Below are 14,941 nucleotides of genomic sequence, written 5' to 3'. Positions count from 1 at the left end.
TGTGAGGGTTTCTCGTGTTCCATTTTAGGATTGAAGGCGTAAGTCCTTGCATTTAATTTCCTGGGGCTTTAGAGAAATGAAGAAAGAAGAGAGAAGAAGGCAAAGGAGGGAAAGGAGAGAAAAGAGGGGCAAAAAAGAGCATGAAAAAATAGGAAGAGAGAAAGAGAAGAAAAAGAAAAGGCATTTTCTCAAACCCAGAATCGGAATCCACTGGTTTGGCTCTTGCTGAGGTGGACTAATCGGCATATGAAAATAAGCTGGATACATTCTCGGCAGTGCACAGCCTGGCCGTGTAATTCTAAACCCTCTTAGCCTCAAAATCCTTAATCATTTCTTTCTTCAACTTGGCTTGGCTTTCCTGCCTCAGAGAGGACAGTAAGTCTGCCAAATTCAGAGTTAAGCCTTTTCTTTTCTTTTTTTTAAGCGACAGGACCACAATAAAGAGCATATTTTGTTTTTTAAGAGTAGAAAGCGAACATCTTGCCCTCATCACCTCCATTGTACAATTTCAAACAAAACTAGAACTCCAAAGCCAAAAGTTCTTTAAACACAGCTGATGCAACCATATCCAAATTGGCCAAAAAAAATTTCATCTTTGGACTGAAACAAAGTAACTTTAGCCGGTTTTAGAGAAAATGCTAGAGGACTGAAAAGAGCAGATGGTAGCTAAGAGAGAAAAGATAATGGGAATAACTGTTCACCAGGTTGATCTGTCTGCCCACAGATGACACAGTTCAAAGACTCCAATTTCCCAAAATGAACCTGCCCCTGGGAAAGAGGCCTTCTTTGGAGGAATAGCCCAGAAAGGGCACAGAAGGGCTTCTCTAGAGAAGCACGGGGACAGAAGCAGAAAAGTCACGAGAGCACCCAGGGCTCTCAGGTTGGCGCTGGTTTGGGAAAGACTTTAGAATTAGAGATGGATTCAAACTTTCTCAGCACATAAAGAAGGAAGCCTATAAATTCTTTTATCCTTCTCCTTCTGGATGCTCAGTCATGTCCGACTTTTTGTGACTCCATGGACTGTAGCTCGCCAGGCTCCTCTGTCCATGGGATTCTCCAAGCAAGAATATTGGAGTGGGTTGTCATGCCCTCCTCCAGGGGATCTTCCTGACCCAGGCATCAAGTCCATGTCTCTTACGTCTCCTGCATTGGCAGGCAGGTTCTTTACCACTGAGCCACCTGGGAAGCCCTCAAATTCTTTTACAGATATCACAAGACACTAATACCACAGCTGATAAAGTTAGGACAATAAAATCCATGTATAGACTAGTCCCATTTACAGAATACTTCTATAAAAATCTTAAATAGAATATTAGACTTAATAGGTCAAAGAAGAAGAACCATATGATCATATGAAGTTTCTGAGAAGTAATTTGACAAAACCCAATCCTAATTTTTAAAACTCTTAGTTAAAAAAAAAAGGATTGCCAGGGAATACTACCTTGATAGAATGAAAATGTAAATCCAGCAGGAGTGCTTGAAAGTAGAACACCAGAAGAATTATTAAAGTCAGGGTGAGACAAGGCTGCCCAGTGCTATCAGCACCATTATTTCACACTGTTATGAAAGTATTAGTGCAATATAGTAAGAGAGAGAATTTGGAGGTAAAATCAAAAAGAAAAGAACTTAAAATGATAACTCTTTGCAAACAATATTATTATATACATGGAAAGTCCAAGAGAATCAACTGATAATTAGAAACAGTAAGAAATTTCTTCAAGGGCTGTTTTAAATGAGTAGTGTATAAAACTAGTTTTCTTAAATACAAAGACTATATAATGAGAAAAAAAGATTCCATTAACAATGGCAACAAAAAGATAAAATACCATATACTTAGCAAATGGATGGAATCTCAATTAAAAGCTGACATATTTACTATGTGTGAAATTTCACAGTGATACATAGAATACTTAGAAAAAATACATCCAAGAATATTCAAGACATTTTTGAATAAGGAGAATAATCAGGAAACAAATAAGAGCTTTATAATTATTAAAAAGGAGACCAAATGATCACTTGTATATATATTACATGATAGAATATGTAGAATGTCCAAAAGAATCCACTGATTAATTATTAGCAACAATAAGAAATTTTTGTTAAGCTCTACTAGATGGTAAAATAGATTATGAGGTTAAAATATTTACAACTGTTCGGTCCTAGAAAAGAAATACATACCCTGATTAATTAAACAGAATACAGCCAGAAAAAAGTAACAGCTAACATTTATTAATCATTTACTATATACCAGACTCTGTTTTAACTTATGTTTACAAATATCTACTCATCCAATCTTCACAACAAAGCTATGAAGTGGTTACTATAATTATCTCCATTTTACAGATAAGTAAAATGAGGCTCAAATTCAGTAGCTTGCCCAATGTCACACAGGTAGGATGTAGTGGAGTTAGTAAATTCTCTGGCTCTAGAGTCTTCTCTAATGCTATATTCTGCTCATCACAGCATTATTTGTAAACTGGAGACAACCTAAATGTAAATCAGCAGGGAAATGGTTTAGCCACATGATGTAAAGATGGCAGTTAAAAAAGGAAGGTGAAAAGAAAAAGGTGGCAACATGGAAATATCTCAATGATATCTTCAGTAAAACATGGCTGGTATACAGCATGATTTCATTTTTGAAAGGATATAATACATATGTATGTATTTCTAGAAACTCTAGAGTAGCCAACCCTTTTTTCCCCTAGAAGAGAACATAAGAAATTACACTTTTGGCACCCGAAGAATCCTTCCTGATAGACCATGTTGAGTAGGAAACTGATATGATTGAATCTGTATTTCCAAAAGCCTCCTGTGGCTGCTGGGAAGGACAATACTGGGGTGAGGGGGCAGGTAGATACAACGTGACTAAGGTGGCAGCAGTGGAGGAGACACAGTCAGGCTTAAGAAAATGCGTTAACACTAGAACCAAAGGACTTGCTGATGAATTAGATCAGCAGTGTGCGAAAAGAAGAGAAATTATAAATGACTCCTAGGGTTTGGGGCATAAGCAAAATGAAGGGTGATACCATTTAATCAGAGAGCCTCTATCTGGGGAGAAGATCATTTTAGTAGTGGCCTGGATTGAGAATTTAGGTTTAGACATATTAAGTCCAAGCTATTAGATAACCAAATGGGGACCCAAGCAGGAGATGACTATACAAACCAAAAGCTAGGAGAGGGTCAGGGCCAGAGACTTACGTTTGGGAATCATAAGCATGTAAGGAACATTTAAAAACATGAGAGTCGGGGAGACCAGTTTATGGGAGTGCATGTAGATGGAGGAGGGGAGACCTGATCCTGGGATGGGGTGTAGATGGGTTGAGGGGGGATGTTACTCAACAGGTAGATGGAGAGGAGGAGCAGCCAGTGAAGTGTGACTATCAGGAAAGCAGGAGGTCTAGAAGCCTACAGCAAACATAGGATTTCAAGAGGGTGTGAGTCAAGCTGGTCCACAAAGGCTGCTGCTAAGTCACCTCAGTCGTGTCCGACTCTGTGCGACCCCATGGATGGCAGCCCACCAGGCTCCCCCGTCCCTGGGATTCTCCAGGCAAGAACACTGGAGTGGGTTGCCATTTCCTTCTCCAATGCAGGAAAGTGAAAAGTGAAAGGGAAGTCGCTCAGTCGTGTCCGACTCTTAGCGACCCTGTGGACTGCAGCCTACCAGGCTCCTCCATCCATGGGATTTTCCAGGCAAGAGTACTGGAGTGGGGTGCCACTGCCTTCTCCGTCCGCAGAGGCTAAGTGAGGTCAATCAAGAAAAGCACAGAGAACTGACAAATTGGATTTAGCAAAGACGGAGGTCACAGGAGGACTTGGCCAACAGAAGTTCTAGGATTAGTAGCAAAAGCCCTACTGCAGGGAGTCAGGTTAAACCCAGGCGGGAAGCAGTGGTGACAGCAGGGACAGACAGCTATTTGGAGGAGTTTTTCCTCAGTAGAGGGTTTCCAGATTAGTATGTATCAAACCAATTAGCACATTACAGAAACAGACTAGAGATCAGGTTTCAGAACAGAAAAGAAATTGTCTCCAAAGCACAGATTTTACCTTTAAGCATTCACAGGGTTTATTATCTAAAGGTATTTTAATACTACCGAATATTTACCGTGTGAGCATCTACACGTATAAATGAGAAAACTGAGGCCTCGAGACATTAAGTAACTTGTTCCAAGTTAGACAGACTGTGAGAGGGCCAGGATAGGCCAGGCAGTGTGTTTCTAGAGTCCAAACCAAGAAAAAACACGAAAGCAAGAGGGAGGAGAGACTTGGAGCACCAGGCACAAGGTGGGGGTGGTAGTGGCAGAACGAGCATCAGTTAGTAGATCGCCAGTGTTAACACACGCTTTCATTTAACCCTTGGTTACTGTCCGAATTACAAGCACTCATTCACATCTACAGGGCGATCTTTTGAAGTGAATATTATGTTTTTCAGGACAAGGAACAAGCACAAGACACCCGTACATCAGTTACCACGTCTTCAGGTTTAATCAGTGAACCGTCTTAAGCTACGGATGGTCTCGACTAACTACAAGATCCGATGGTTTAATAAACGGGCTGAGAACAGACAGTGGCCGTGGGGCATAAAGTCACTGGTCACCTACCTGTGGTCAGCACTGGCTTTTGGTCTCCCGCTCCACAGTCTTCTGTTCACCGAGGGGGGCGGGGGAGAGGAGGGCAGGGGCGGGGGAGGTAGAGAGGGCAGAGGAGGCAGGTTCCTTCTGTCTTTCCGGAAGCGCGTGCCTAGGTTCCCATCCTTGTCCCCTTCTCCATCGTGTTTGAAAGTTCTCCGGGGTTTGGGCAAGGGGTTGATGAAGGGTTTTGTGGGGGGGTCCTCCAAGCCTCTGTACACACTCTCCAGGCTCTGGTCACAGGGCCTCCTGCACAAGCCTTTCCTTTCCTCGGCAGCCTCAAGGGTAGGCTCCCTGGTTTCGAGGTCCAAGCGGTGGGCTCTGAATTCTGAGCCGCCCCCACCCCCACGGTGCTCAGGAAGGGTGGGCGCCTCCTCGGCCTTGTCCGGCAGGCAGTGTGGGGAATAACACGTGCCTGGTAACTGGGGATCCAACCCGGCAGATCCATCCTTCAGAGCCTGCTCGAGTTTCTTGACCTGCTTCAGCACAGAGAGGCTATCGTTCTGAAAGCGCTGTTTGCCAAGCCTGGGCTCCCGGCCTCTGCCCAAGCTGGGAGCCGGCTCCCGGGCTGGCTGGCTCAGGTCCGGCCTCTGCTCAGCGTCCTGTGCTCTGACCTTTACTTTATCCCGCTCATCCTCTCTACTTTCCACGTCCAGCCTTGTTCCATTCTGAGCCTCGGTGACCCGAGCCCTCGAACCATCACTGCTTCTCCTCTCCGTCACACAGGACATCAGGTAACCCTCCTGGCCATCTGCCTTCCTGCCAGGGGCAGGCGTGGGCAACTCCCTTTTCCCTTCCCATTCTGATATCTTGTCCTTTATGCTGAGGGACGTGTGCCGGGCCTTGCCTTGGGCGGGAGGGCACGGGTCCTGAACACTGCCCAGCTGCCTCTTGCCGGCCCTGCTGGTTCCTTTAGCGCTGAGATCTGAAGCTGAGTCATTGATGATCATATCTGAGCTGAACATGTTCTGCTGAAAACAGTCCACTCTTGGCTCCAGCATCAGGTTATAGAGGCTCTCCAGGGGGCTTCTTCGGAAGGCCGGATCCTGATCAGTCTCTAGGAAAGGGATGGAGGACCTAAATGGCTGCCTTTGAGAGTCTTCCCCAGTCTTTGGACTGTCCACTTTGACCCTAAACAAGAAAAACAAACATCGAGTGAGGCATTCTTAGTTATTGTTCTTCACACGTCATAGCAATTTGCTAAAACTTAGGTATAAATTGTCCGGCTTCCCTGTGGCTCAGCTGATAAAGAATCCGCCTGTGGTGCGGGAGACCTGGGTTCGATCCCTGGGTTGGGAAGATTCCCTAGAGAAGGGAAAGGCTACCCACTCCAGTATTCTGGCTTGAAGAATTCCATGGTCTGTATAGTCAGTCCATGGGGTCAAAAAGAGTCGGATATGACTGAGAGACTTTCACTTTCACTTTAAGATATAAATGTTAGATACCAGTTGCAAGCCACAAACATTGAAACCACCATTTAAAAAATCACTTTATGCTTTTCTCCTGGGGAGACAGCAAAACAGAATGAAAGGAGCTTTTGGACTGTGGCGTTCAATCGACTTGGGTGTAAATCCTAATTCAACCACTGACCAGCTGTGTGACCTTGGCTAAGTTGTTTAACTTCTCTAAACTTCAGTTTCTCATCTGTGAAATGGGAATAACAATAAACATACCTACCAAGGTGGCTGTAAACATTTAATAAGCTAGCTCATATTATGTATCTAGAACGGTGTGAGTGTACAATAAATGGCAGTTATCATTATTGTTAGCTTTTTCCCAATGAAAATAGAAGCTTCACGAGATAGATTATACCAAAAGAAGATCCTTTGGAATGATTATTTAAAAATTAAAACAAATGCCATAAGTCATGAAGTTTTCCCTAATTCTCGGCTTGATAAACTGTCCTGACTTGAGTGGGTAAAGCCACAGTGATTGGCTGCATTTGACTGGAACCTCCTCTAGAATGTGAACCCTACTAGACTGGTTTCTCCGGGAGGATAGGGATCATTTTGTTTTGTCTATGGCTTCAACCCTAGCACCCCTAACAACACCCGGCAGAGTAGGTGGTCACTAATTCTTGTTGTGTGAATAAGCGAGTAAACAAACAGATTCAGATTTCCTGCATGGCCTAGAACTGCATTGTCTGGTATGGTAGTCACTAGCCACATGTGGCTATTTAAACTAAAATCAAATTAAATCAAAGCTTTGGTTCCTCAGCTGCAGCAGCCACATATCAAGAACTCAGTAGCCAAGTGTGGGTAACAGTTACTATACTGGATGGAGTAGAAAACAATTTCCGTCACTGCAAAAAGGTCTCACTCAACACAAACGTATGAGGATATAGGCCTCCAAATGTGATTTTAGAAGATCAGTTAGTGCCATGAAGACGTTAAAAATTATTTAGAAAGAAAAACAGAAGCTCCAATACTTTGGCCACCTGATGTGAAGAGCCGACTCATTGGAAAAGACCCTGATGCTAGGAAAGATTGAAGGCAGGAGGAGAAGGGGGTGACAGAGGATGAGATGGCTGATGGCATCACCGACTCAATGAGCATGAGTTTGAGAAAGCTCTGGGAGATAGTGAAGGACAGAGAAACCTGGTGTGTTGCAGTCTACGGCATCGCAAAGAGTCAGACACGATTTAGTGACTGAACAACAACAATGAGAATGAGAGTATCGGTGTTTTGAAATGCAAAGCATTTCTTCCACCAGCAAAGGTCATGACTGAGCACAGTGACCTTAAATGTGCCAAGAAGAGCAAGCATGCATGGACCGACCTCATGGTGCACGTTTTCTAAACACACAGGCTCTTGGAAACTCCAGCTAAGGTTCACATGAGGGATGAGTAACTAGCAATTTCACGCATCCTGTTACTATCTAGCTTTCTAGTCCAGAGACTAATGGTTGTTTATATAAAGACTTCTTCCTGGCTTGAGATATTAACGTGTAAATTATGTTGTTCTTGGTTGCTTAGCATAAAATCAGAAACTTGTGAAATTGCAAACAGATTTTCATATGTTAAATATGGCTATCAAAGCAGATTTCCTTATTTAAATAATCAATTACCATTCATAATAGAGCGCTTACAAAAAAGAAACACTTTTTTAATAGTTCGGTCACCACTGAGGACATTAGCATAAATTCAAATTTTAGTCAGAATCAGAGTTAGAATCAGTTAGTTATTCTACTGAGAATTCAAAAGCCAGAAATTTAACTCCTTGCTCTTACTGTCTAGAGGCAAGATAAAGAGACAGGACACATAAAAACACAATTCAAGTTAGTTCACGCTTAGTGAGAACTGATGATATAATATATAATCATTAACATCATATGTACTATTAAATAACATTGACAGTAGATGAATATATGACTTTGGAGTTAAAGGGACCTGGGTTTGGATCTTGGTTTCATTTTTCTCACCTTACGATGAGAATACTGAAATTTTATTGGTGCAGAGGCCAAATTTATTTTGTTCGCTATGCTCAATACATAGCAGGTAGTCAATAAGTTAAAAGAGTGAAAGGATGCGTTAATATATGTAAAAGTACCCACAGTGCGGCGTACATTATAAGTCTTGATAGCAATAAATGGTAACTAGTGTTATTGTAATAGTTATAGTTATTGTCTAAGATTCCAAACATCTGGAGTGACTTTACAATCACTGAGGGTCCATCTAAAAACTGAAGAGGAAAAAAGGCTAGTCTGTTAGAAAACTACCCTGGAATTACAAAGCTCAAGCAGCATCGGGAAGGATGATGAAACCAGGGGCAGAGTGCCTTCTGCAGGTTTGCTGGATCCAAGAACTTCTCTAGTTCCTGTTTCCAGGATTCTGTGGCCCTTGAAGGGGCTCTGGACTGGGGTGCACAGCTGTGAACAGCTCAGTGATCTGTGAACAGCTCAGTGACTGCCAACTCCACCGCAGAATGTGAGACAGGGTACCGGAGGAAAGGGCTCCATCTAGGGAGAAAACAACCCTGCTAATATAAGATGGGTAAAAAGGCTAAGTGGACAGGTGCAGCTGCAAAGCTTTAGGGCTCAGCAATAATTAAAACACCTGAACAAAACATATAACCAACAAGGACCTACTGTGCAAGCACAGGGAACTCTGCTCAATGTTATGTGGCAGCCTGGATGGGTGGGAGAGTTTGGAGGAGAATGGATACATGTGTATGTATGGCTGAGTCCCTTTGCTGTTCACCTGAAATTATCACAACATTGTTCACTGGTTATACCTCAATACAAACTAAAAAGCTAAAAATAAATAAATAAAATGAAGTTTTTAAAAAAGAAAAATAAACCCTGGACTGGAAGGTATACGTGGGGACAAGGCCCGAAGTGGGCCCTGGGCGTCAGCCAAGCCTCCCCTTGCCCACTGCGGTCCTGTGCTGTTGACTGAGCACAGGGCATGGAGACGGCTTACAGGGGAGGGGGCTCATCACGACGACTTAGACCAGAAAGCTTCCTTAGTTCAGGGAGGTGGGGTTCATGAGGAAGGAAGGGCAGTGGAAAAAGGAAGGAGACTGAGAATCTTGGCCAACTTCTGCAGTCATGGGGGAGAAAAGTTCTTACTTGTCAGCCAATCTGTAGCCCAGGTTTTCAGTCCGGCTGTGGCTGCCCTTGGCTGGCCTGCACAGTCATCATGTCAACACCAAGAGGAGCTCCGAGTTGCCTGGGGGAACAGGGGGCACATTTAGTGAGTGAGCATGGCAGCAAATCCAGGGCCCACACCCCAAACTATCCCTGGCGGATTCCACCCCAGAGTAGGGGGTGACAGGATTGCACCGTATAGAATTCCTGATGCGGGGTGGGGTCAGAGGCACAGAATCCGAGGTCCACCCAGATTCAGCCCCCATGCCAACGCTTCTCATGTGTGCAAACATGTACCTGTGTGTGTGTGTCTTTTAGATAAAAGTAACCAAAAATTTTTAGAAAACATGTAACCTTAGAAAGTAAAACAAATACCAGCACAACTTGACACTCTTTCAAGGCTCTGTAAGAACCGGTGATGCGCTGCTGCTGCTGCTGCTGCTGCTAAGTCACTTCAGTCGTGTCCGACTCTGTGCGACCCCATAGACAGCAGCCCACCAGGCTCCCCCGTCCCTGGGATCCTCCAGGCAAGAACACTGGAGTGGGTTGCCATTTCCTTCTCCAACGCATGAAAGTGAAAAGTGAAAGTGAAGTCGCTCAGTCGTGTCCGACTCTTCGCGACACCATGGACTGCAGCCGACCAGGCTCCTCCATCCATGGGATTTTCCAGGCAAGAGTACTGGAGTGGGGTGCCACTGCCTTCTCTGAGTGATGTTCTAACAGACCCCAAAGAAGAGAAGAGTTGTTACTTAATTTGAAACAAGAAATAAACCACCTGCTCAAGTGGCAATGCCTACACAGAGCTATTCTATTCTGCTGCTGCCCTGGCGTTGGGTATAAACCTACTGTCTTTGGCTTTAGAGCCCTGCGTGGAGAGACTCTTTCAGAGGCTCAGAATCCAGGAGTGGCAAATGCTCAGCCACTAGGTCATCTGTCTGGTCTATGAAAACTAGGAGATGGTCCTAGCAGACCCAGGCTTCCCATGAAACATCTCAAACCTGCAAGATGCTAAGGACCACGTGGGTACCAAAGGAGCAGTCTCAGTGGAGAAGCAGCAGTTTTATAAAACTTCAGGGCCTGACATCCAAATGAACTGAAGTAACTGATTAAATGTACTACTTCAATAGCAAGTCCCTACAGAACTCTGGGCAAATGAGCATGGCTTAGGTGGACGTGGCTAGGAAGATGAGACCCGTTGGCAAATGCCAACAGGATCCGCCCTGCAATTCTTCTGTAAAGCATGAACGCAAGGGACTGGGGGTCCCACCTGATGGAGAGAAGGTGACTCCTTGACTAGAGGTTTGGAGAATACTCAGATTCTGGAGATTCACACGTCTTCTCCACTGAAAGTCAAAATTGCTCAGTCATGTCCAACTCTTTGCGACCTCATGGACTATATAGTCCATGGAATTCTCCAGGCAAGAATACTGGAGTGGGTAGCCTTTCTCTTCTCCAGGGGATCTTTCCAACTCAGGGTCTTCTGCATTGCAGGCGGATTCTTTACCAACTGAGCTATCAGGGAAGCCCTAATTGAACCTCCCAGGAATCCTGCTTCCAGCTCCATCTCACATTTCCAAGATTCCTATCCCCTCTCCCAGGATGGTTTACCTGCCAGGTGACAGGGTGGCTCCCCAAGGCCCAGCCTAGGCACCCCCTTCCCCCAAGAAACGAAAGGGCCAGGCTTTAAGACATGCATATAACTTGTAGGAATGAGGAGAGGAAGTCTAGAGGGAGAAAGAGAAAAAGAAGAATGGACATGGGCAACAAATTAAAAAGAGGGAGGTTAGGAAATGGTGAGCTGAGAAAACAGCAAGAGAAACCATGTGTTTGGGGAGGAGGACGGAGCTGGGGCCTGGGTGCGCAGGGAACCCAGCTGCCCCTTTTCCAGAGTGGCACCATGCATTTTGGGATCTGTCAGTGCTGAAAGCAAGCCTGGTTCTTGAGAGAAGCCAGGTCCCAGGGCTCCCCTCCCGTTAGAAAGGAGAGTCCTAAGAGGCCTTTGGGGGACAGGAAGAACTCAGTGCCCCTCTCATGACGCTCTGCGAAGCTTCTGGACCCTCTCCACTCTGCTGGGCAGACAGACACTGCTCTTCTGTCCTGATCCTGGCAGAGGCCCCATCGGACTCAGGATAACTGCCACTCTCCACAGCCTTCCGCGTGTTGGCACTCCGCCTCCACACAGACCAAGCCCCCTGTGAGCTAGCAACCCTTGCCGCCCACCCTCTTCTTTCAGGCTGGCACCCTCTCAGAGGTACTAGGAATAGGTGCCAGGCCCTGTGCTGGAAGCCCTGGGGATTCACAGATGAGTAAGGCACGGCATCTGTACCCGGGGAGAGAGAACCATGTCTGTGCTCGGGTCACCATCAGCCCTACAACCCCTCTTCTCCCCAAAGGGAACGGTTTCTCTGAAGTTCCCAGGAAGCCACAGCTTTTTCAAAAAGCACAAAGCCCACTGTGTCTAATGCACAGAGAACCATGGGTGAACTCTGAGGTTAAAGATCCAGAGACACACTTAAAAAACACGGGACTTAAGTGAACTTGATTCCCATCAGGCAATAATAACTTCCAGTCCGAAAACCACAGTCTCTAGAGATACAGCTGATACCCTTGTCTGAGAAGCAAGTTCAAGTGGACTTAAGGGGCTGGAACTGAGCAGGGCACGGACCCTGGAGCACACTCAGCAATCAGCTCACCATTTCTGAATTCATAGGAGAACGGAAAACGCTGCTTGAACAAAACTTTGACACTTGCCTTTTGTTTCTGATGTTTCAAGGTCATTAATTAGGTGACAAGCCTAGCCTAATTTGTTAGGTGGGAGTACTCTGTGACCTACGTTACCAAGACAAACTTCTCTATCACTTTATAGGTCTGGGATTGCAAGATGGAGCTGTTTTCCAAAGTGTGGTCCACTGAGGATCTGATCTAGTCAAATTGGGAAACTTGTCAGACCAAGTTTCCAACCAACCCAATGTACCAAAACCAACTGTCTGGGGCCGGCCTGGAACCTGCATTTAAATATGGTGAATCAAGGAATTCCCTGGTGGTCCAGTGGTTAGGACTTGGAGCTTTCACTGCTGAGGCCCACGTTTGATCCCCGGTTGGAGGAACTATTAGTAAGATCTCACAAGCCTCCCAGCACAGCCAAAACAAACAAACAAACAACAAAACCATAAATATGGTAAATCAAAGGCCTCGGGTGATTTTTACACAATCCCAAGTTTCTTTTATTTCTTGCTAGGTAATTTGGCCTTGTGATCTAAACAGGCTGATTTGCAGCAGGTATTATGAATGCATGACCAGTAATACATTTTCTCATTCAACTGCCACAAAAATACAGAACTTCCCATTCACTAGATGAGCTTAATTAGTACCAATAAACTTAATTAGAATAAAATGTCACACGAAATTTTAAAGCTAGGTGATGGGCACGTGAAGATTCATGTGTTTTGCACATACAAACATTTCCAGAAGTTTTTAAATTGTTTTACAAGTGAAAAAGATGTATTTTTTAAAGCCAACATCTATAGCTAATTATATTTTTCAATCTAGTCCATAACTGAATCCTGTTTTTCTCCTTGCTAAAGTGAATACTGTAAAATCTGTTCTTGATTCCTGTTTCTCTTTGGGCTCAATGTCAAGTTGATTGGAGGGCTCAGGTGAAGTTAAAAGGTGATGGGAGAGTCTTCTAAGCTTTTAATCTGTTAGGGACTCCCTTCAAATGTCTCAGCCTGTTACTCCTAATTACTTCTCTGAATTACCTCTACTTTTTCAAGAGAAAAAGAGTGATTATAGTGAGATGTTTCTGTGAAGTCGCTCAATCGTGTCTGACTCTTTGGATTCTATGGACTGTAGCCTACCAGGCTCCTCTGTCCATGGGATTTTCCAGGCAAGAGTACTGGAGTGGGTTGCCATTTCTCAAAAGCCCACAGAAAATTTTAACTGCTCCAGACTGACGTTAGTAGATCAAAATGCTATATTATTTTGTGACCCCTTTAAGTTTACCCACTAAGGCTTAAAATTTCAGCCTGATATCTGAAAACACTTTTTTTGAAGGGGGTTTGGAGAACTGTGAGATCGTTAATTTAAAAACAAGTATTTCCCCCAAAAAGGATCAAGATTTTCAAAGAGATGTTAAGTGTTTTTCCACAAACAGGAAGGAGGCAGTTGACTTATCAGATCTTTCCCTGAGAGCAGTTCTTACAGGAGAACCCAAGGGTGCCTGGGTAAGGAGAGGAGCAGCCCTGTGTGAAAAGAAGCGAGGAGTCCCCAGCTGGCAGATGGTAACTCCTTTAGAGCCCGGCTCGCACCTGCCGCTCTCCCTGGTTCACTGCCACTGAAGGAGCAGCAAGGGCAGGTGAAATCTACCTGCTGGAGCCAGCACCGTCTTCAATACCAGGAGCCCAGGAAGACCGCTGCTTGTGGCTGGAGGCCTGGCCTCTTCCAATGAAGCACTGCTCGTATTTTGTTCTGGGCATTAATTAATTATCCATTTGTGACATTTTAAAATTAAATAGGATGCTACTGATTGTTGATATCACCCACCAGTAATAACCTTCTTCCTTTTAGCTCTGGTGGGGTTTTGATGTTGGGAACAGGGAGATGACAGTAATATATGGTCGAAAGAAATTTTGCTCTCAAAGTCACTTAAGAAAAGAAGTTTGGATAGTACTAGTTCAGTGACTGCTATAAAAAAAATGTGGACATGTTTAAGTCACAGAGAGATGGGGTGGGGGTGAAGGGAGGAAAAACTGATTCTAAATCTTTCTTTTAAAAAAATACTTAATTTCTTTGGCTGCACAGGGTCTTAGTTGTGTGGGATCTTTGGTCTTTAGTTGTGGCATGAGAGATCTAGTTCCCTGACCAGGGATCAAATCCAGACCCCATGAAGTGGGAGCTCGACTCTTAGTCCTTGGACCACCAGGGAAGTCCCCTCCCTAAATCTTATAAAAACAGTGATTTACATAAAAATTGAAATCTGGAAATGTCAATCAACCGATGAATGGATAAACAAACAGAATGTGGTCTAGCCACACAGTACGTTTTTCAGTTCAGTGTTAAAAGGAATAAAGGGTCATTACATGCTACATGCTACAGCATGGCTGAACCGTGAAAACACACTAAGTGAAAAAAGCCAGATACAAAAGGAATATTGCATGAGTTTATATGAAAAGACCAGAATAGGTAAATCCATGGAGGGAAGGGGGAATTGGGATGATTGCTAATAGGTAAAGGTTTCTTCTGGGGCTGATGGAAGCGATCTGGAAAGAGATAGTAATGATAGCTACAGAACACTGTGAATACATCACAAATCGCTAAACTGTGCACTTTTATCTTTTAAAATTTTTTGGCTACGCCAGGCAGCATGTAAGACCTTAGTTCCCTAATCAGGGATCAAACCTTCCCCCATACTAGGGGAAGTGCGGAGTCCTAATCACTGCAGCACCAGAGAAGTCCCTAAATTGGGTACTTTTGAATGGTGAACTTTATGTGAATCATATCTCAACTGAAAATACAGTATAGGGATATTCAAAGGAAAAAAAATAAATTTGGGCAGCGGAGGAGGTGAAGTGAGGAATAAAATATATATAACTGTAATGTTCCCGTGCCTTTAGGGTTCTAAGGCTAGTATGTTGGTTCCAAAATATAGGTAAACATATATAACTTGATTCATAAAATAGACTTGAGATACTGAGTGAAAAACACAGTTTATATCATAAATGGTATCATGC

At 44.2% G+C, this 14,941-nt stretch overlaps 1 protein-coding gene across 5 annotated transcripts in view; it reads right to left on the bottom strand.

Moving 5' to 3' along the window:
* The window catches only part of DENND2A (DENN domain containing 2A), a 102,309-nt gene that overhangs the window by 62,922 nt on the left and 24,446 nt on the right, over positions 1–14,941 (bottom strand). For 4 of the 5 annotated variants that reach the window (XM_070369180.1, XM_070369177.1, XM_070369176.1 and 1 more), the window contains 2 exons: positions 9,195–9,294; positions 4,599–5,756 (listed from right to left, as the gene is read on the bottom strand). In XM_070369180.1, coding sequence (XP_070225281.1) covers positions 4,599–5,626 — 1,028 coding nt within the window. In that variant the 5' untranslated portion in view covers positions 5,627–5,756; positions 9,195–9,294. The remainder of the gene's footprint in view (positions 1–4,598; positions 5,757–9,194; positions 9,295–14,941) is intronic. The other variant, XM_070369179.1, reaches the window with a different exon arrangement.

Source organism: Bos mutus, chromosome 4, assembly GCF_027580195.1.
Source record: "Bos mutus isolate GX-2022 chromosome 4, NWIPB_WYAK_1.1, whole genome shotgun sequence".
Classification (NCBI taxonomy): Eukaryota; Metazoa; Chordata; class Mammalia; order Artiodactyla; family Bovidae; genus Bos; species Bos mutus.
The sequence above is the reverse complement of the archived record's forward strand: the minus strand, read 5'-3'. Positions and strand labels throughout refer to the sequence as shown.